This window comes from Lonchura striata, chromosome 4 (assembly GCF_046129695.1).
Source record: "Lonchura striata isolate bLonStr1 chromosome 4, bLonStr1.mat, whole genome shotgun sequence".
NCBI classification, from domain to species: domain Eukaryota; kingdom Metazoa; phylum Chordata; class Aves; order Passeriformes; family Estrildidae; genus Lonchura; species Lonchura striata.
Genome location: NC_134606.1, coordinates 16,856,070 through 16,876,584, shown reverse-complemented (window position 1 = coordinate 16,876,584; position 20,515 = coordinate 16,856,070). Strand labels below are relative to the sequence as shown.

At 36.6% G+C, this 20,515-nt stretch overlaps 1 protein-coding gene across 4 annotated transcripts in view; it reads right to left on the bottom strand.

The window, feature by feature from the left end:
• Nucleotides 1-20,515, bottom strand: part of SLIT2 (slit guidance ligand 2) — a 260,586-nt gene that overhangs the window by 36,948 nt on the left and 203,123 nt on the right. For all 4 annotated transcript variants that reach the window (XM_077782787.1, XM_077782788.1, XM_077782789.1 and 1 more), the window contains 9 exons: nt 18,453-18,596; nt 16,750-16,893; nt 15,472-15,638; nt 14,558-14,690; nt 9,380-9,448; nt 7,336-7,407; nt 7,047-7,118; nt 4,928-4,999; nt 2,336-2,499 (listed from right to left, as the gene is read on the bottom strand). In XM_077782787.1, the coding sequence (XP_077638913.1) occupies nt 2,336-2,499; nt 4,928-4,999; nt 7,047-7,118; nt 7,336-7,407; nt 9,380-9,448; nt 14,558-14,690; nt 15,472-15,638; nt 16,750-16,893; nt 18,453-18,596 (1,037 nt within the window). The remainder of the gene's footprint in view (nt 1-2,335; nt 2,500-4,927; nt 5,000-7,046; nt 7,119-7,335; nt 7,408-9,379; nt 9,449-14,557; nt 14,691-15,471; nt 15,639-16,749; nt 16,894-18,452; nt 18,597-20,515) is intronic.

Genomic DNA, 20,515 nt, shown 5'->3' with positions numbered 1-20,515 from the left:
GAAGGTCAGAAGGTCTGTTCTTAAGCAGATCACCCATTCCAGATCTACTTATAACCTTACCTGGTATCAGAAAACCACAAGGCCCTGGAATCTCTAGAAGCAGGGCAAGGATGATAAAGAGGTAAAAGTAAAACATTGAGAAGCTGTTAGAGGCCACATTAAAAAAAGGAAAGAAAAAACCCTCCCACATAGATAGAAAAAACAACAGGAAGAAGAAAATATTAATGGATGATTCCTGCAGTAAAAGAATTCATAAAATTAGAGTAAGGTAAAGTGATTTTTGTCAAGCTTTACGACTGAGATGAGACTTCATTGTAAAATGCCATTTGCACTGGGAACTATTCATTACGTAGGTAAAATTCAAGCACTCAATTCATTATCAGTTGTATGCATGGATAGTGGTAAGAGGGAATTGCACATTACTCTTCTGTAAATGCATATACAGTAGCAGACCATCAACAGATATTCTGAAAACAGCCCTTTTATTCATAGGCAAAAATTTTGGTTCTAATAGGAACATAGCATCTTCTAAATTTCTATTATTCAGCAGTTCACTTGTAGGCAAAAGATAAAATTACTTATCTTTGATCAACAGACTCAAAGTGCCTTACAGAACCATCATGTCATTGAAAAGCTGCTGATTTGCAATCTGTAATTATGAGCATCTTCACAGAACAGTGGCAGGAAAATTATTTTCTTTCAAAAGTATCCATAACACCAGATCTCCATTCTTGGAAGTGAAACAAATACACAGCTCTTACCCTGCACAAAATATAAAGGATCTTTTCTGATGGGCAAGAGGGAGTAAGATATAATTTCTGGATTGTCTGACAGAAACATAACAATAATTGTAGAGAGATGTGATACAGTTTGTAAAACTGACAAAGCTGGAAAATAATTAAACAGGTTCCTCAAATCCATGCAAATATTCTTTCAGTTGTATTCCTACGACAGCATATCTACAATACTGTTCAGTGGACACTGGTAAAGGAAATGATCAGACTGGCCAGCAAATGCCCTATCTAAAATGAGGCTAAGAGACTCAGCAACAGATGAGTGTCATATGCAATGAGCACTGGCATGACCTCAGAGATGTACTGCTTCAAGAAGGATTTCAAGAGGGAGAAAATTTCACTGGCATCACAAGTAACAAGATAGCTTCCAGTGGTATTTATATTAAAAAAAAAGCTTTTTGACAGGAAGTCTAAAGAGAAAAGACTGAATAGATTAAATATGCATTCAAGAACAATTTTGGATAAGACAAACTCTGACGAAGTCCCACTGCTTTGCATTTTTAAGAACAAAATGACAAAGGGATAAAGTTCACCTTTGAAGATACATTAAAAGATGAATAAGTCAAAACAGCTTCAAGATTACCTAGACACTGAGAATAAGTTACTTCTACAAGACTAAAGATCATATTCATCTGATGCCTCAGAAATCACAATGAGCTTAGTAATGGCTTACAAATATAAGAACACATATATATTTTTTTTAATTGGAGTTTCAATGTTTTTAAATCAGGACCATGAAAAATAAAGACACATGGAAGCCTTCTGTGTTTTCAAGATATTTAAGAATGGATGAATCAGTGGAATAGAGGAAGATTTAACAGCAAACAAACCAAGTTCTCGCTTGATGTAAGTAAAAGGGTACTTTTCTAAAAAGTAGTAGTACAGTTCAGAAAAAGAACTTGGGAAGTAATAGACAATAATATAAGTTGTGATATAAATGCCAGCAACACTGGTACCAACATGAACTGAAATGCCCTGAGACATTGCCTTTTTTGCAACATTTTAGATCAAGACCTCTATAGTGGTTATCACATTCCTTATCTACCTTTATCTTGGTTAGTTTTTGGTCTGGTTTTGTTCATGCTTTCTTCTGAAATATCAGAGACATATTATACATTTAATAGCAGACTGCAAGGATTACTGATGTATTGAGTTTTTATGGTGAACAGCTTGCAGGAAAAATGCTGAGGGAAGTGTACATGTTTAAACTCTATTCATGACTGAGGCAGTACAAGGCAGTACCTGTGTACATCCTGTACTTTGATGTACTATGTACATCATGAGGAATACTGTACTACAAGCCCAAAGACTTTTTTCTCTACTTATTTTAAAAGAGATAGGAATTAAAATCTTTAAAATAAATACATTTCCTGAATGGAACCAATGGCTATATCCTTAAGCATGAGTAATAATAATGACAAGGCTGAGTCATTAAGATACTATAATAAATGTATTTTGAGTACAAAACACTCTTAATTCACAGCTCAGCTATTTGTAAAAATTAAACACTGACACTTTGAAGAGAAAAAAACCAACAGTACCTTGGCAAGTAAATTTCTTAGAAGGAGTTGTGAGAAGAAGTTTATCTGCCATTTCTCCAGGACCAGCACAACGTGCAATACCAGGTTCTTTGTATTCTGATTTTACCCAGTCAGATAGCCACTGCATATTACAATCACAATAAAGAGGATTTGCACCAATAGCCCTATGGAAAAAAGACAAATGAAAAAGGGAATCAAGTTTTAAATGTCTGCTTTTTAAAAAAGCCAGAAAACGGGTGGCAAAAACTATTCAAGACAGAAACCTGCTCTCCCATGACAAAAATGTCTGGTACAGCACTAAGTGTTTGGATTTGGGTTCTAGATCAAGAAGTAATAGTTTTAGTAGAAACACAGTCCATAAATGTAGATATCCTTAACAAAACTATGTGTGAATTTTGGTGACCTAATACCAACTAGCTCTATTTTACTGTTGGTTTGAAACGGTGAAGATCAGCTGCACCAGCCGAGTGAAACTGGGCAATTTAACAAGATAACAAGAATAAAGTATTTCTTCTGAAGTAGTCAAGAAAATTCCACAGAATTCTGCCCTGATATTTTTCCTTTTCAATTTATGTCTCTCAGGCTAGTACAAACCATCTGTTTCTAAGCTTCCAAATTGATTTAATTATTTCCTCTTTGGAGCTGTCTCACTGAAGTTACAAATCTGTGCAGAATTCTGTAAGAGTTTTCTGCTGCATAAGTAAATAAAACCAAATTATCCTAGCTTTGTGGTAGTTACATAAGAACTGCTTAATTATGAAAGCAAATCCATTTCTTTAAATGATGATCCTTGTGATTTTTTTAAATTAAAAAATTAACTAGAGATTTTTAGAATTAATTTCTGTAACAGATTTTTAAGTGTTTATTTTCTCTGCTAGAAACTGGAAGTACTCTTAAAACTCTGAAAACAATGAGACATTGTGTAGTTAATTTGGAGGATTGAAGCCTTGTGCTAGTCTGTAAAGATGTACTCATGTTCCTTTCAAGAAATACAGTAATCACGTAACTTTTAACAAATAATCTCAACATGTGCAAACACTATCAGATGGCTGTATTAGAACATCCTCCTTCTCCAGATGTTTCAATACTTTCCACAGCTTTGAATCAGTGGGTCTTCAAGAGATACAAGAAAGTCTTTGGCAAGCAAAAGCAGTAGGAACTATCAGAGCTGAAACACTCTTTTCTGCCCCACTGAGCAGAAAGCCCTCTCATATTAACTTTTTAATACATTCAAGCTGTACTCGAGAAAATATACATATTTGTTCAGTCAGGCTTAAGTCAGAGCAGCAAAAAAAGGAACTTCCCATGCAAGCTGAAACACCTAGAATTTGTCCATTCTGTGTCTGCAAAAGTGGACGTCAGCCTGAACTAACACAATTCTTCTGCTAAAATCAAAACATTAACAAGGATAACTGGTATCCATAAAGATAAAAAGCCAAGCAAATCTATCCAAGTTTTACTGATATTTCATGCAGATAAATTGGTTTAATAGCAGAATTTGAGTGAATTATCAATGAGTGAAAGCTTAATCAGTATGAAATTTCTGAGAGCTAAATGTAAATGTCCAATACTGAATGAGAAACAGATAATTAAGTTTTTAACAACTTCTGCTACTCAGAAACTTAAGCCCCCAGGTATATCTAAAGGCACTAGTCAACATACTCCTCAAAGTCTTAATTATCCATAAACACCACAAGATTTGCAGAAGGTAGCTTTTTATAATTTAGGTTCACAATGAAAATTAAAAACTGGAAAACTATTGCCTCAAATTATGTTCTGAAATCAGATGTGATGTCTTTAGTTTCAATTTAAAAAGACACTGACAGAATAATAGAATCATTTTCATCTATTCTCACCCTCTGCACAAAGCAGGGCTACCTTTGGCAGTCACAGTTGCCACAGGGCTGTTTCCAACCGAGCTCTGAAAATCTCCAGGGATGGAGATTCTCCTGCTTCTTTGGGCAACCTGGCTGAATCATCCTCACAGTAAAGAATCTTTCATTATGTTCAATAGAATTTCCCTTGTTGCAGATTTTGATGCTTTACTCTCATTCTTCACTGTGCACCTCTGAGTCTCCATCACTGCTGTAATCGTTAGAGGCTTGAAGAGTTTTAGGTCTCTCATTGGCATCCCTTTCTTCAGGCTGGATAAGCCCAGTTCCTGTAGTTTTTCCTTACAGCTCATACAATCTAGCCACCTCCCAATCCTGCTTGCCCCTATACTCAATTTGCTGTAGTTCACAGGGATCTGCTTTTAAGGGAGAAACTGGACATACAGTCCAGATGTGGCCCTAGGAGGGCCAAGGAGAAAGGACTGATCAGTATTCTCAGTCCCAAATTTAGCCCAGAGTGTCTTTAGCCTTCATTGCCATAAGGACACAGGGCAGACAAGTTCAAATTGAAGCCCAAGCAGCAGGCCCAGGATTTTTCTGCTGAGCTGCTGCCAGCTCTCTGGCCAGTGGACATCCTCTGCACAAGCAGAAGCTTCTTCCAGAGAACTTCTTCACATTATGTCTTTGTTTGGCTCTATGAAATTGGCTAAGCATAATAATAATAAAAAAAACCACTACAGTATACCAGCTGAATACTCACAGGTGTGATAATGCTGAAAGATCATTAAAGGCTCCTTCAGGAACAACAGAAATATCATTGCCATGTAAAGACCTTAAAGAGAAAAGAAACACAATAACATCAATGCATAAAAAATCATCAGAATAACTTGGCAAATTTCATCTTCTTTCAACAGTTTTCATCTTTTCACATATTTTTTTCTTCTAGTTCCTCAGTGTTTCCAACTGTTTGTAGTTTCATTTTTTTATAAGCTCTAACTGGCAGCCTACTTGGCATTTGATTTTTTTCACCCTGGGTCTTCATAAGAAATCCAAGTAAAGTAATTATTTTAAAATTGAAAAATAAGCACAATTATACAAAGTAATGATTTGATTTAGAGATAGCAGAAGAGTTTCTGATTTTTTCAGCATCTCCCTGAAATTTGCATTAATTATGTTCATATGATCTTTTTAATCTTTAATGGATTCACAGAACATACAAACATTGACTGTTAATAAAAGTATTAACATTTTTGTCCAAATTTGATAGTAGAGATATAAAATGAAAGACTTCATTAAGCATCACTACTGTTACTGATATTTCTTTTGTAAAAAACCTGCTGGTTTCATCAGCCACATAAAGTTCAACAGGGGCAGGTGCTGGATTCTGCATCTGGCATGGGGCAATCCTGGATTCAAACGGAATCCAGGAATGAGATGCTGGAGTGCCAGGAAAGGCATCTGGGCATCCTGGTCAGTGGGAAGTTAAACTTGAGCCAGCAGTGCCCTGGCAGCCAGGAGAGCCAGCCCTGTCCTGGGGGCATCAGGCACAGCATGGCCAGTGGGCAAGGGAGGGGATTTTCCTGCTCTGAGCTGGGGCAGCCTCATCTTGAAAATTGTGTTTTTGGGTGCCACAGTATAAGAAAGATGGAAAGCTAATACAGAGTGTCCAGAGAAGACCAATGGTGGTGTGAAGGGCCTTCAGAGGAAGCTGTATGAACAGGGGCTGAGGTCACTTGGTCTGTTCATCCTGGAGGAGACTGAGGGGAGACCTCATTGCAGTCTGTAACTTTCTCATGAGAGGAAGAGAAGGGGCAAGCACTGATCTCTTCTCTCTGGTGACCAGTGGCAGTACCCCAGGAAATGAAGCTGAGTTAGGATATGTTGAGATTGGATATTAGGAAAAGATTCTTTACCCAAACACCAGAGGTTGGTTGGGCACTGGAACAGGCTCCCCAGGAGTCACAGCACCATGTCTGGTGGAGCTCAAGAAACATTTGGGCAATGCTCTCAGGCATATGGTGTGACTCTTGGGGATGATGCTTTGCAGGGCCAGGAGTTGGACCTAATGATCCTTGTGGGTCCCTTTCAACAGAGCTCATTCTGTAGTTCTGTGAAAAGTATCTCCATTTTCTATAAATTAAGTCATTTACATGAATATCTAACATGTACAGAATTACAGTTCTTGAAATTATCCATATTGTTATTGAATAACTGAAGTTATGAAAGCACACTTAAATAATGCCATGCTTTAGGTATTTAGTCCAAACAAGTACTTAAATGGTTTTAAATGACACACATGGAGGCAAAAATTGCATGTTCTACTGTGGACTTTTGAAAATAAATTTTTACAGGCTTTCTTCATAATGGCTAACTGAAACTGTAAATGAGACTGACTGTTCTTTATTTTCCTGTGTCCATTTTTTTGCCCTGTCAACCATGTTTTTCCTAGTGGTAAAATGGAAAGTTTTCTTGCAACCAAAAAGTAAAGTTACTGATTTTCAATACTTAATCATGACATCATGGATTTCGAAATACTCCTACATTAAATAAAGAAGACAAAGAAATTTACTGTTGGAATATAAATATTCAAAATTCAACTGCAAACACCCCTGATATATACTAAAGGAATGTATGCATATGGCATTTTTGCTAGACTTGAATGCTTACGACAGGGAAGAATATAATACAAAAAAAGAAATACAACTAACATTAAAAATCAGAAAAGTAAAAAGTGCATGTCTTAGATTTTTAAGGCTACATAATTATCAGTTCTGAAATGTTTGATAGGTTTTATAATCTGCCAACTTCCTATGGTTCTGCTATCTTCTGTACACAAATAAAATTATGGAAAATAGCAATGATTAAAAAATAATACTTACAACAACCTAAGTGATTTCAACCCATCAAAAGTCCGTGCAGGAATACATCTTAGGCGGTTGTAACTAAGAATTCTGAAAATACACAAAAATGCTGTCAGCAAGTGAATCAGTTATTCAGTAAACTATGCAGAGCATGACCAAAATCAGCTTTTGCACATGTAGCTAGTTAGGAAACAAGTTATTTTACAGCCTCCAAACCAAGCAAGTTTTAATATCAACTAAGCACCCTTTCTTTCCAAGACAAAAAAACCCCACTGTAATGCTTCCAAAGAGTCACTGTTAAACTTACAAGGTGAGCAGCTGAGTCATGTTGCTGAAGCTCTGATTAGAAAGAGTGCTGATTCTGTTGTTACTTAAATCTCTAAAAAATAAATTCAGAAATTCAGACCTTAAAATGACTGCCCTAGTCCCAAAACACTGTAAGTTAAACAGACACATTTTCATTAGTAGAAGTAGTATTATCATTGATATAGCTATTTAAAGCAGCACCTCTTTTTATTTTCACATGCCATATACAAGCCCAGCAAGCGTTTAGCTTGATGAATAAAAAGCATTTCCATTTCACGACAGATGAAAAAGCAACGCAATGCATTCTAATACATTAGCAATGTTCATCATGCTACCAAGTTAATAATGTAATCCTTCATGAACTCAAGCACAAAAATGAAAGTAATGTTTTAAAGTGGAAGTCATTCTAGTCATGTCCCTAATGACACCTAAGTAAATATAATTTAATACTCTACTTAACACTTACATGATGAAGACATCAAAGCCCAGAGCTATTATTATAAAGAACTTAGATTTCCAGGAAAGGCCCTAATGTCTTCTTTGTTTAAATGTCTTTGTTTAAAATTCTAATGAATAAAATCTTAAGCACAATTATGACAGAAGCTGTAGTGGTATGCTTGTAGCTTCAAAGATGCTGCATTATATGTGAATACTGTCTGTTCTTTATTCTCATATTCTGCTTTACTTCTTATTTTATGCTGACTATTTCAGTATTGTTTCATGTATTTTGTGGTGAAATAGTGCCCTTGTTTTTTGAGGGAACCTTGATATATTAAGAGCACTGTTGAATAGCCATGCAATACACATATTTCCCAACTTGAAATTTTCATGAAAGCATTAAAGACAACTGACTCATAATGAACATATAAGGCAACTATAACAGAGAAATACTTTCAAAAGAGAAAGAAAAATATAAAAATAAACAACTTTCTTTGTTAATCTGGAACTCAGGAGACTTCTTTTTTTGACCACAGGATTATGCACAGTGGTTTCTTATTCCAAACACAGCTGAGGAACATTCTCAACTACATAGCAGAAGTATGAGTAAATGTACAGAAGACTTTAAAATAATGTACCCTGCAGGTCTCATAAATGTAGACTGTTAATACTCATTTGCATTCTATTTACCATTCATCAATTCATAACTGCCCTAAACTATTCACAAAGATTTCCCACAAGTTCTACAAAGGATAGACCTGATAATATTGCAAGAGTTTTTTTGTTGTTTTTTTTTTCCCTGGTATTATTTGAAAAATACAAAAAGTTTTGAAAGTATGGGTTTTAAAAAATTTGTGACTGTTACTTCTTTTGTCTAGCATGAGGTAAATAAAGGAAATCAAGTTCTTGTTTCTGAATTGTACTAAACCCAGTGAAAAATCAAATTTAAGGGATTCTGTTACTCCCCTCCACTCTTCTTTCTGATTATAATGAACCCACAAAGTACTTTCAGAATGTAACACAGCTCAGCCTCAACTGGCATAAATTTTTATAGTCCTAACAAAGACCATAGAATTACAGCTGGGATTACAGGCATTTACATCTACAGTCTTCCTGTTTTTCCTCACTGTACACTTTAAAAGGTACAGAAATCTTATTCAACCCATCCGTGAGGTAGAGATAATAAACTTTAGAGCAACTACTGTTTTGCCTAAAATCAAATAGTGAGTCAGCAATAGAGTTGGCAGCAAGGCATTTTAGACAAGCTCTCTCCTTGGGTCATGAAAACCATATACTGCGGGAGAAAAAATTACTCTGACTTTAAAAGACCTTATGTATCTTTTGAGGTGAAATATAATTTTTGATTTGTTATTTTGTGATGTAATCACTGGCACAAAATACACATGCTCATAAAAGGTATGTATATTATATGTAGGATGTGATAAGTAGAATAGAATATCCTCAGTTATAAAATATGTTTGGGTATTTTCTGAAAGATATGATGCATTTTACATGCTTTTTCTTACAAATAAATTCAGGTATAATTGAGTAGGGCATTTTGTTTAGCTTTTAATTCTAGTAGAGAACATTGCTTTAAGACTACTTACATGAGTGTCAAATGCTTGTAGTTGGAAAGCTCTTTTGGAACAAGGGTAAACTGATTTCCATCCAAATAACTAAACCAGAAAAATGAAACAAAGAGCATTATGGATTTAATTAAAATAAGAGCATCTTCATCTAGTAATCTCAGAATCCGACAGGATAGTTAATAGCAAATGAATGCACACTCTTCCATTTTATGAGAAAACTTGCTTACAAATTTTGCTTTTTAGAGATACAACTGAGGATTTGTAGCATAAGATACAAATGCTACTGTATCATATATAATGCATATTATGAAGTAACATAATAAAAACCATCTCTTGCATTATAGTTTATATTATTTCAAAATTACTCCACAAAATGAGGTCTTTATCATCTCCATTTCCCACACATCTACAGAGAAAAGGTAAATCTCACTTCTGCAAATCATATTAATTGTGGATTTTTAGCTATCATAAAAAGAAACAGACTCTGGCATTGCACAGGTAGTCCTTTACACTGCAAACAGCAAGGTTTGGTTTTAGCTCTAACAGCAAATTGTTTGTCATGCCTGATCACTTGGTTCAGGTCACCTTTCTTATTTTATCCCTGTAAATTTCATGATACATCAGTACACCATTCCTATTCCCGTGAAGAATGTTAGTGACTGAAGACAGTAATCAATTACCCTTCATTAGAAAAGTTAGATTTTTACCCCCCTCTCTGAAGGTTCACAGCTGCTGTATTATATTGCTCACTCTTCTTCCATGCTCATAATTCTCAATAAGAGACCTTCTCATCCTTAGAGTTAATGGATTCAGAGCTATCAAACGGTACTGGGATTGGTGTTACAGAGAGAGGAAGGTAACAAGCCTTGCCTAAAAAGCTTCCAGGGTGCAGCCAGACATAACAAACTACAAGTGGAGAGGTTCTCCATGTAACCAGGGCAAGTAGTTTAGAGATTATAGGAAGTGCTGGATTTACCTGATGGTTTGAAATGAAGTAGATAGTGGCAAGAAGATTAAAGGTCATTGGTTTCTCAGCTGGGGAAAATGCTGATGGTGGTATTACTTATGTTTCTTGGAACCCAAGTGGAAACTACACCCTCATTATCCCTATACAAAGAAGATATTTTTGCCATCCAAATACTTGCAACATGCTTGAGCTAAGAGCAGTCTTTGATAGAGACATTTTTAGCTTTATTTTGAGCTTAATTTCTTTACGCATATTGCAGCATCTTTGGAAACTTCTGTCTTGACTAAGTGGATAAGCTGAAACACAGTTAAATTTCACAAAAAACGTATCTGCATCTAATCAAAAGGCTGTCTTTATTTCTTCCTTCCTTTTTTTTTCTTGGACTTTCTAGGGCTGCTTGCCAAATCCCAAATTTTTCGCAACAAGCTTTATACTTACGCTATAGTAATGCTTGTGAATGGAGTGTGGGCTTATGTAATTAATTATTAAAATTAATGTAATAAATTATTAAAAAACCCCCAACTTTAAAAATTTTTAAATAAATAAGTATTCAGAGGAAATTCTTTTATCAACGGATACATTAGGTTATATTATTAAGCTTCATTAGAACTGAAGTACCATAAGTATCCACTTGCCTGATTCCTTCTTGTTCAAATGAAGCAACTATTAAGATATTTTATAAAATACATGAAAAGTACATCTTAGAAGAGCTATGCATGCTAATAAGCAAGAAGAATCAATCAATGTGTAATCGTTAGCAGGAACCACCTCCTTTATTCTTCTGAAAAATATGCTAAATTGCATGCTTAGACACTAAAGCATACAAAATTGAGCACAAATGAATTTTCAGTCACAGAGTTCTGTTTGCAATTCCAAAAGTATCTCTCTTTAGCTGCTTTGTTTTACATTGCATTGATGACCTTATATTGCCAAATTGTATTTATACCAGAACTGTATTCAAGAAAGTCATCTTCTCTTTGAGGAAACAAAAAAAGCCACCAAACTCAAAATGTAATGAAGTTATAGGTTTATATACCTGTGTGCTAATTTGAAGTCTTAATAATTTCAATTTATCAATGGCTAAAGACTTTCAGATGCTATTAAGCACCACACTAATGGTGGACATCTCAGAATCTTCTATATAATACCAAATCGTAAAACAGTAGAATTTTTTAGTTACTTATGACACATAGTTATGAAGTTTTCTGAAAAAGCACTACAATAACCAGTCCTTATGAAACATTATTAAATACCTGCCATATGTAACAGCACTTTTTTCCTGTAAATAATTTCTATTTCTTTCAATATTGTGACCTATTTGATCAAGAATCAAAACCAACTAATATCTCAATTTTCAGGTTCATATTTTCCCTTTCTCAGTGCATAAAAGTTTTCTCGTATGATTTTAAGGGCAGCCTGTTCAGTTAATATCCTCAAACAATACCTGAGGTAGCAAGCTCTTTTTTTCTATCTTACTGTCCCCCTGCATATTCAAATAGTATCTTTCATAAAATGCAATCTTCACAATTTTTCTCATAGAAGAAATGTTTCAATAGATTGATAAAATAGTTCAGATTTTATAAAACTGCCTATGTGAAAAAGATCACATTATATGAAAACCAATATTTTTGCAATAACACAAAACTATCATACTCTGTGCATCACAGAATATCCTGAGTTGGAAGGATCACAGCATCACTGCAAGGGACCCCTGGAGATCATCCAGTCCAAACACCATGACAAGGCAGGGTTACCTAGAGCAGGTCTCACAGGAACCCATCCACGTGGATGTCTGCAGAGAAGACTCCACAACCTCCCTGGGCAGTTTTTTCCAGTGCTCTGACACCCTCAATACAAAGAAGTTCTTCCTCATGTTGAGGTGCAGCTCCTTGTGGCTTAGTTTATGGCCATTAGTCCTTGTCCGGTTGCTGGGCACTGTTCTGTTGACACCAGCCTTTGAAATATTTGCATGTATTGATGGGATCCCCTGTCAGTGTTCTCCAGACTAACCAGCTCCCACAGCCCTTCCTCACCTGAGGAGAGATTCTCAGCCCCTAATCACCTTTTGTGCCTCCACTGGACCCTCTCCAGTAACTTCTTGTCTTTTTTGAACTGTGGAGACCAGAAGTGAACACAATACTCTGGAAGTGGCCTCCCAAGGTTGAACAGTGAAGGAGGATCACTTCCTTTGACTTTTTGCTAATGCACCTCAGGATGGAGTCCAACTCCTGGCCCTGCTCAGGACAGCCCCTAGAGTAACTCCATGTGCCTGAGAGCGTTTTCCATACACTTCTTGGACTCTGGTAGGCTTGGTGCTGTTACCAGTTCCCTGGGGAGCCTGCTCCAGTGTCTGACCACCCTCTGAAGAAGAACCTTTCTCCACCATAATTTTACTTCACACTGAAGTGAAAGGGACTGGCTCGTAGTTACCATGGTCAATCCTCTTGTCCTTCTCAAAAGCTGTGACATTTGCCAGCTTCCAGTTGACTGGGACCTCTCTAGATTACCAAGAACAGACAAATCATTGATGCCTTGCAATGGCATCAGCCATCTCTTTGAGTATTTTTGAATTAATTTCATCAGGCCCTATAGACTTAGAGAAAGCCAGAAGCAGTAAATCCTATGCAAGTTTGGGGTTGGCTGGGTGTTAATCATTCTCACAGTCATGGTCCTCCAGCTCAGGGAATTGGGACCCTCAGAGCCAATCACTGGTACTGAAGATCTAAGTGAAGAAAGCATTAAACATCTCTGCTTTGTCTATGTCCCTGCTTGTGAGGTGACCATATTCATTGAAAAATGGACCAGTGTTGTTTCTGGGCTGCCTTTTGCTATTAAGATATTCAAAAAAAGCTCTTTTTATTGTCCCCATCAGTACTGGCCAGCTTCAGCTCTAACTGGGCCAATTTTCTTCCTACAGTGACAAGCAGCACCTCTGTATTCCTCCCATGTCACCCACTGGATGTGTTGCACTATGATGCAAAGTAACTTATGACTCACTCAAGATGTAAAAAAAGGAAAAGAGGAAGTTTTGGTTTTGACCTTGCAATATATAGAATTTTAAAAGTACCAGTGGATTGGAGGATGGAATTTCTACCTCTCCAACCACACTGGTTAGACTAATAGTTCATTAATTTTCTCTTCTTACAAAGAAGAATGTAAAACAATCATTATTTACATGAATAGTGTGTGAGAACTCTAGTGGAAATATGTAAACATTAGAAGGCATAGAAAACTTTTAAAAGAACAGGGCGACATGGATGTACATTTTTTATTTTTGCCTTAGCTCCAGAAGATCCTTGCTTAGCCAAGCTGGCATTCTGCCTCACCTGCTTCTGACATTTTCTACTTGCTTCCTCTTTAGCTCTTAAGAGGTGGTACTTAAAAAGTGACCAGCACTGATGCACTTCAGTACCTTCCAAAGCATTTTCCATGGACATCTTACTTCCTCCCTGAGCAGCCTGAAGTCTGCTCCCCTCATATCCAGAGTTGAAGTTTTACTGGCACTTTTCCTCCTCAACAGCAAGAGGAGAGATTTTAAACTCGACTGCTTTACGACCACTGTAGCCAAGACAGACACCAGATGCCACTTTACCCACAAGACTCTAATTTATTAGACATGCAACAAATCCACAAGAGCAGCTTTCCTAGTTTACTCCATTAGTACCATAAAGGCACTGTCCAGGTATTTTTAACTCCTCGACAAAGATGAAGGCCATTGATTTAGAGGATTAAGGTGCTTGATTTAGACATAAAAAGATTTAAAGTTATAAAAAATATGTTCATTATGAGAACACAATCATATTATTATTTTATTTTTGCTTTTTCATGTAATTGAACTTCATTCCTTTCTAACCAGCGATCAGAGATTAATCAGATTCACCGCTGCCCTTAATTTAACCCATTGTAACATGATATCCACACACTTATACAATGGTTCAGTGCTGGGGATATAAAGTGTGGGAGTGATTACAATTTTATACATATACCTTTTTAAAGATTTTCAGTAACAGATAGTTTTTAAGAGTGGTTTGGAACTTACAAAGCATTGCTAATTCAAACAACCTCTGGTTTCTCAAGATAATATGAAAGTCTTTATAAACCAGTAGATAAACAAATTTCAACTCATCTACTAAATTCAATTCTTCATTTTCTTTTGCCCTTATTCTTGACACTGACAATAAAAATCTGACATTAATTTTCATAAAAGGGAAAAAAAGCATGCCACTTACAGTTCAGTCACATCTTTTGGGATGCCTTTAGGCAAAGCTTTTAGACCTTTGTTGCTGCAGCGAACTACTGTGTCCAGACAAGTACATTCTGCAGGGCAGCGGGCCAGGGGAGAACAGCTATTGTCATCATTTCCTGGTTAATAAAAACAAACAGATACTAAGACTGCTAATAAATGTCTCTTCAGTATTAGCAATAATAGCCCACCTGGATTTTCTTCAAGTCAGACTATTATTTCAGCATTATAATATCTCAAGGTAGGGAAAAAATTACGTCATCTATGTAAATCATCATTCCAAAAATTTACATTTCAGGTGATGCTTTACTTCGTACAATGGGTTTTTTAGTAGGTAAGAATGCTATTATATGGATGGAAAAAATCATTAAAGAAAGAATAAATACTTAAAAAAGTATTATATTTTGAATATTATATAAAACCAGTCTCTTTAAAAAAAAAATACTTGAAAAGCCCTGAAAATTGACAAACAAGTAATGCAGTAAATGGAAGTACGTGTGAAATATGTGTGAGTATGCAAGACAGAAGCATTTCTTTTAATTAAGAGTTAATGAAGCCATAACATGTCATGTTATTTGATCAAGTAACCTGAAAATGTGCTTGATTCAAGCATAAGTGTTTTAAAATATTCTCATCTGTACAACAGCATATGATCAATTTTTTTATACTATTTCTAAATTATTAATTACAGTAGTGAAGATAGGCAAGGAAAACTTTTGAAGGCATATATACAACAGCCCGTGCTTGCTGATCATCTAAAATTGGGTGGAAAAATGTTAAACTGACATAGTAACTGAGCATGAAGGGCTTTAAGTGCAAATACTTTGGGATCTATGGGATTCATGCAGCTATCTGTAGGAAAGCTGAAATTATAAAAGGTTCAAATATTAATTTCCTTACCATCATCACATGTAAAATCCTGAATTGCCACATCCTGGATCGGAATCTCTTTGAGGAAGTAGGGTTTTTGGCAGCGAGGGTTCCCTGTCACAATGCGTTTCTTCCTTAGCCAGTCTCCAAGCCATGCAAGGTGGCAGTTGCAGTTGAAGGGATTGGCCAAGAGGTTTCTGAGAACCACAGAAAAGTTTAACTCAGATGACACCATCCTTTCATCCTAAGGATTCTACTTCTATTTTCAAAAAAACATACCTCAAACACTGTTCTTCAAAAAATCCTGTGTGTAAACCATGGGTGAAAGGTTTAATTTAGGCACTGTGTGGTGAATCTTGATACAACTTGTTTAGAAATAATTTAAAACTGTCTAAGACCTGACTTCATGTCAAGCCACTCCGTACCAATAACACAATAATTCCATACAGAGATGGAGGCTGGCTACTTTACATTATTGGCTTTAATCTGACAACAGGCAGTCCATTAATTTATCATTTCAAGATTTCCATCTTTTATTTGCTCCAGAGAATAAATTTCCTATCTGAAGTGACAGCTAAGTTGATTACATGCCAGTTACAAAAATGAATTTACTTCTAAAAGCCTCAGTACTTTTGGCATCTCCTTATTTCAGCACAAACATATCGACAATTCCATTATTTAAAAACATGTCATCCTTAATACGCAAAATTAGTAACTGGATGCAAAGTGTCACTTTTCTTGTAAAAGGAGCATTAAGTGTTTTCCTGAATGATGCTACCTACAACCAGCACTTCATGAAACTGAGGGGAAGCTTTGCTTACTCTTTTAAATTCCCTTAAATCATATTACATTTAAATTAAAAAAAGGATGCTTCTTTTTATAGAAAATGAGACTGAAACTTCCTTATAAAACACATGCTGATTAAGATTCTCAGCAGGCCAAGGAAATTTAAGCTAGTAATTGGGTAGCACAGGGCAGAAGGACAGACAGCATGGTAATCTAACCAGCTGTGATTGTACGCAGCCTACCCCGAAATGTGGATTTCTACTCTGGTTTAGATAAATGGGCTTCCATGAGGGGTGTGAGCAGGATGTTTTTCCTGCATTCTTAGACACTTCTGGAAACCATGAAAACATATCCTTCATGTGCCCAAGATCGTCCAGAAAACAGAATTTCTCGAAACTGACTCTATGAAATGCTTTTGTCCCTGAATGTTATTAAGTGCTGTGAAATCACACATCAAAGTTTTAAGGGAAAGCCCCCCAAAGGCTAGCGATGTAAATATGATAAAAGACGAGCGTGGCTTACAGCGTAGAGAGCGAATGCAGCGTGTCGAAGGAGCCGGGTGCCACGGTGGTGATCTGGTTGTCATACAGCGAGAGCAGGCGGACAGAGCTCAGCCCTGTGAAGCTGTCATTTCCCACACAGCTCACCCTGTTGCTCCTCAGCATCCTGAGAAAGAAGGATCAGCGTTTTTCAGCTTAGCCTGGGCAGGGACCAGGGCTGAAGCAGCTGCTGGAGTGAGGGCCAAGAACTATGACTACAAAGGGGCTGCTGCCAGCGAAGGGACCACCAGTGCAGTGACCCCTGTGCTGCTTGTCACCTCACTGAAGAGGCTGAGTGCAGTGTGTGTGGAGCAGGCTGGAAGACAAAGGTGGGTGGGTGGGTAGGTTTCACAGAGGCAAGGGGTGCTTCACAGAATCACAGAATGGGTAAGGTTGGAGGTCATCTGGTACAATCCTGCTCAAGCAGGGTTCCCTAGAGTTTTTCCCTAAAGAGTTAGTCAGGATTGTGTCCAGATAGCTTCTGTGTACCTCCAGATGAGACCTCACAACCTCTTTGCATAACCTGTTCTAGTTTTCCCTATATGTTCAGGTTGTTTTCTTTCTTTTTCTTTCAATACCAGAAGGAGTAACTATGAATTTTTAATTGACAAGAAATGAAACTGATTGAAATTCCCCAAATCAAAAAAACACAGTAGCCCTCTCTTGATGTTTCCAAGGATGATGACTCCAGAGCTGCTATTTATATAGAGCAGAGGCTTGTACCAGCTTACCTCTTCTTGAGGTCCCTTTCACATCATTTTTCTTAGGACAGATTCTAGAAACCACTTCTACTGCATTCAAAAGCATTTAATTCAAATGAAATCAGCATTCCTCCTCAGCATGACTCTAAGACAGTGCAGATTTCAGAATCCTAAGCTATTCTAAAATCTCTCCAATTTCTATAAAACTTAATAGCTTTGAAGTCTGTTGTTCTCCTCTCTGTCCACTAAAAGATGGCAATTTCCCCCCTTGCTCTTGTCTAGGACTAGCTGCTTTAAACAGTTTTAGCAGCTTTAACTGCAAGGTTAGAAAATGTAGACGTGATTTATTTTAAATACCTGATGTCTATAGACAGCTGAAACCCCAAAGACTATTTAATCTTGGCTCTGGTCTGCAGATCAGTAGGACAGACTCTCTGAAGAAGGCCAAGATGCTGTAGATTGTATAAACATCTTTTTTGAGTGGAAAGAACTAAACTGCTTCATGGAAAGAATGAAATTAGTTCAAGCAATAGTGCTTTTAATCTTGTCTTCACTGTTGAAATGACAAAAAAATTACTCAGGAGAGAATCTTTTCCCACATTTCAATACACACCAGAACAATTTCTTCCTCCAGCAAAATTCCCAGTAATGGTTGAGCTGAAATGAATCAGACTCCATTACGTAAAATGTGTAATTCCCATGCAAAATTCTGTTACTTTGACGATCATTCCCATTTCCATTCTGAAGTTGGATGTTTGCCCATTCTCCATGGCTTCATTGCTTTTGAGGACCCAGTATACCCATAATTAATAACTAATCAATTAGTATAATGTATAGCTTCTAGTAAAATAGGACTAAAAACCAAAATATTTTTGAATAATCCATAGCTAATTCTCCAAAATAATTTTTTAGGACAGATACACTTTTATTCTCAAAAATTCCTGTGAGAAAAGAAGAATAAAAACACATGAATAAATATACTTACAGTGTTTTGAGACTTTCTAGTCCTTTGAACATTTTGTGTTGAACACTCTCCAAGCGATTGCTTGTGAGCAATAGTTCATTCACACCAGAGGCCCCATCAAATGCTCCTTCTTCTATATCTGTAATCTTGTTATTGCTCAGGTTTCTATTACACATTAACACAAACAGACAAGAACTGAGGGGATTTTCTTTTATAAGTATCCTAAATTAACTGTTAAATGCTACAGTCTGAATAAATTCCAAGAAAGACTTAGAATCTTAGTTTTCCACTAAGCTTGGAAAAAACCTCCAAAATCATCAAATGCAATTTTGATGCAGTAGTCAAGTCGTAGTATAAAAGAACAAAATATAAATACATCATTGAATTTCAAACCAGTAAAAAAAACCAAAATCAATGCCCTTCTAATTAAGGAAGCAAAGATTTTAAAAGTAGTCTTTGGAAAATGGTTTTTTAATAGTGGCAATTACCCTGACTATGCTGCTGCCACATATCAACATATTTTCCTAATTTTGAATCTTGTCAGTAACTATATTTTTTTGGGTCTCAAGCCTTTGTAGAATTTTTAGATGAATTAATAACAAAATTATACTGTATGAGTACAGAATAACTAACCTCTGATTTATTTTATCTTGATAGACAAATATAAGAAAACAGTATAAACAGCAACATATGTAAAGGAAATGTGTGAATATAAACAGTACATGAAATGTTAATAATTTATGACATTAGTTACAGAGGAGGGTTTATAAACAAGATAATTGCATGTATCTGCAATTTGCTTGCAAAGTGGATCAAAATGTCGGGAAAACGACCTAAAATATTGCCAAAATACTTAGTGTTTACGATTTTAGTTGAAATATGGAAATTACATCCCAAATGTGTAGTATTTGTACTATATTTACACAAAAGCAAACATATGCAACAGCACACATTTCCTTAAATATTTTTCATATTAGTGCCCTTTTGTTTTGTTTCATATAATTATTTACACATATTACAGAAGTACATAGCTTCACATTAAAAGGTGTTATAATACACTAGTGACTTTTAAAAAGGTCTTAAAAATTCTCTGAGACAAAGCGAATAGAAGTAAAGCTAAAGACTATTTGATGGAATTAATGGTGTTGGGAACAAGATCATTGCATTATTTGATGCCATTTCTAGAACGGTGTTTAAATAATTCAAAACAAGAAAGATAATATTTGTAGGGAAAAAACCCTAAGTTGTGGCTTAATCTTCAGTGCTGACTACTCTCTCTAGCCTAGCTGAAATGTAAACTACACCTTGCCTGTGATGAAGTATATAAACATGTCATCAGTTAGGTGGGATAGGACTTTTAATATCACCAGGACCAAGCATCTAATCCAGTAGTGCAAAGTCCATTACAAAAATGTATCCGTAAGTCTTTTAAATTTCTGCAGGGATGGCAACACCTCCACTTCCCTGAGTGACCTGTTCCACTGCTTGACAGCCATGGAGAAAGCAAACTAAACCTCCTCTGCTGCGATTTGATATCATTTCCTCTCATCTTGTTACTTGTCACCTGGGAAAAATGGACAAGCCCCACCTCACTACAACCTCCTTTCAGATCAGTGTAAAAAGCTATAAGGTCCCTCCTGAACTTCCATTTCTCCAGGCTAAACAACCTATTTCCTTAGCTGCTCCTCACCACACTTGGGCTCCATACCCTCCAGCAGCTTTGTTACTCTTCTCTGGACACTTTCCAGCACCTCAATATCTCTTTGGTAGAGAGGAATCCAAAACTGAACAAAGTACTCAAGATATGCCCTCGCCAATGACAGCACTGAGGGACAATCACTGCCCTGGTCCCGCTGGCCACACTATTGCTGATACAGGCCAGGTGCCATTTGTCTTCTTGGCCACCTGGGCAAAAACTGGTTCATGTTCACCTGGCTGTTGACCAGCATCCCCGGGTCCTTTTCTGCTGGGCAATTTTCCAGCCACTCTTCCCCAAGTCTGAGCACTGCCGGGGGATGTTATGACAGTGTAGGACTCAGCACTTGGACTTGCTGAACCTCATACCCTTGGCCTTGGCCCATCTA